The following is a 2,223-nucleotide window of genomic DNA, read 5'->3' as shown; positions in this document are numbered from 1 at the left end:
TATGTATATATACGTATCTGTATACATACACAGGAGTTTGCAAAAAGACAAATCTTCCATAGACAGTTTTAATTTTTTCAAAATACTCCTTCATTTTCATTTCAAATCCCATGCTACCATGATGGTACATTTTATAAAAGTTTCCCAGAGCAAAAGAAGGGAATATAGAAGGAGACCATATTAAAAAGGGAAATGCAATAACACAAAAGGTAAGATACGATGCCTACTTAGCAGTAGTAAGGCTTGAGCCACTTTCCATTGATGGGATCGGTTAGAATGCCTTCCTTGACGGAGATCAAGCAATAATAGCCACTGCTGTGTACTTCCTTGACTGCAAACGGGCCTTCCCATTGTGTAGCAAACTTGGAAGGTCCCGAAACTTGTCTTCTCACATGCTCGACAACTTTTAGCACAAGATCTCCTCGTTTGAAGGTTTGAGGCTTGACGGTTCTGTTATACGCTCGGGCAACAGTTTTGTGGTAAAGTGCCATCCTTGTTTCGGCTTCTACTCTTTTTTCATCCATGGCTTCGAGGTCTAATAAGCGCCAATCCGAGCATGACTTCATATCACATTCAAGATCATTGATAGCTGATACTCTGGCCGTGGGAATTGTGATTTCCACAGGTGAGATGGCATCAAACCCGTACACGAGCGGCGAAAAACCTGTAGCACATCTTGGAGAGGTGCGGTAAGCCCACAAGGCATCCGGCAGATGAATGCTCCAACCACCTTCGTACTCGTATACCATTTTGCTCAAAATCCTCAATATGGTTTTATTTGTAGCCTCCGCTTGACCGTTTCCCTGTGGGTAATAGGGTGTGAAGCAGCGATGTACCGGAGCCGCTAAGCGTCGAGCTCCCTTGTTTGTTAACAAAAGGCGTGCCATTGTCAGTAACCATTTTGTATGGGATTCCAAACCTGCACACAATGTATTCTAGAATAAAATTCTAGATAGCCGCTCCCGTGGCCTTTCGAAGAGGGATCGCCTCAACCCACTTTATGAAATACTCAGTGGCAGTGAGAATCCATATGTAACCGTCAGAAGGGGGATGGATCATCCCGATTAAGTCAAGCCCCCAAGTATGAAAAAGCCAAGGAGTGCTCATGTCTTGTAACAATGTGGGAGGCTTATGACTTAGATTGGCATGAATTTGGCACATGTGGCATCTTTTGACAAAGTCATGCGCATCTTTCTTCATGGTAGGCCAATAATACCCAACACTCAGTAGCTGCCGGTGAAGCCTCTTCATCCCCTGGTGCTCTCCACACTCTCCAGCATGTATTTTTTGCATGACCTGATGCACCTCTGGTTCTCCCAAGCATCTCAATGGTTCGCCATTAAACCCTTTACGATAGAGTGTCGACCCGTCTACGAAGTACCTCTTTACCGTCTTCTTAAGCTTGTAGGCAAGTTTGGAATTGGTTGGTAGAGTCCCTTCAACAAAAAATGCTAAGTATGGAGCTCTCCAATCTTCCGCAAATGAGATAGTGAAAGATTCTTCGGTTGAGGGTATCGTAGAACACGCGGGGCAATTGGACTGGATTTCAGCCGCTTGCTTTTTCATTCCTGGCCAGTAATAACCCTTGCGTTGCAGGCGCTGATACAAACTAATCACTGGCTCCAAGCTGCAAGTGGCATCATGTATTTCTTGCAACCTTCTTTGTGCCTCTGTTACTCCTATACACCAGGTTAAAATACCTCTTGGAAGGCGTCTGTAAAGCTCCCGAAAGATGATCGCATAATCTCTTAATTTCTTGATGTCGTTTCCTTTGCCCATTTTCTCCTTCACAGATTTCCTCCTATCATCCCCTTCCAATGATTCTTCCTGAGCCATTGTTTTGATTGCTGGTACGTCCTCCTTTATCACAGCAATGTTGGGTTGTTTTTCAACGAATGAGAGCTTCGACCCCAAAGAAGCCAAAGCATCAGCGTACCTATTAGTAATCCCCGGAATCACTATTGAACATGTAAGGAATGTTTAAAAACCCACCTTAAATTTGCAACTTCCAACAAACTACCCAAACTGATAAATGTTCTATCTTAGATAAAAGAACAATTCAAAACCTAAACTAACAAATTACACTTAGAAAATAGCAAAACCACTTGTCAAACTGATTACATAACAAACTAAACACATGGACTCTGAAACTGATGGTGGCAATTTGTGACGTCAATTCAGTTACCATTGCATAGTCAATGAGATTTGCAATGGTTCACCTGT

General features: G+C 43.0%; 1 protein-coding gene across 1 annotated transcript; it reads right to left on the bottom strand.

The window, feature by feature from the left end:
* Positions 1-227: 227 nt before the first annotated feature.
* On the bottom strand, positions 228-887 carry LOC148292828 (uncharacterized). The gene has a single exon (XM_088244463.1). The coding sequence runs from the start codon at positions 885-887 to the stop codon at positions 228-230; it is 660 nt and encodes a 219-aa protein (XP_088100589.1).
* Between the last annotated feature and the right edge of the window lie 1,336 nt (positions 888-2,223).

This window comes from Prunus avium, chromosome 7 (genome assembly GCF_965620075.1).
Source record: "Prunus avium chromosome 7, drPruAviu1.hap1.1, whole genome shotgun sequence".
Taxonomy (NCBI): domain Eukaryota; kingdom Viridiplantae; phylum Streptophyta; class Magnoliopsida; order Rosales; family Rosaceae; genus Prunus; species Prunus avium.
Note: the sequence above shows the minus strand (reverse complement) of the source record. Positions and strands in the feature narration are given on the sequence as shown.

Coding starts and splice junctions, on each gene's coding strand:
- LOC148292828 (XM_088244463.1), bottom strand. CDS start 887: ATGGCACGCCTTTTGTTAACAAACAAGGGAGCTCGACGCTTAGCGGCT.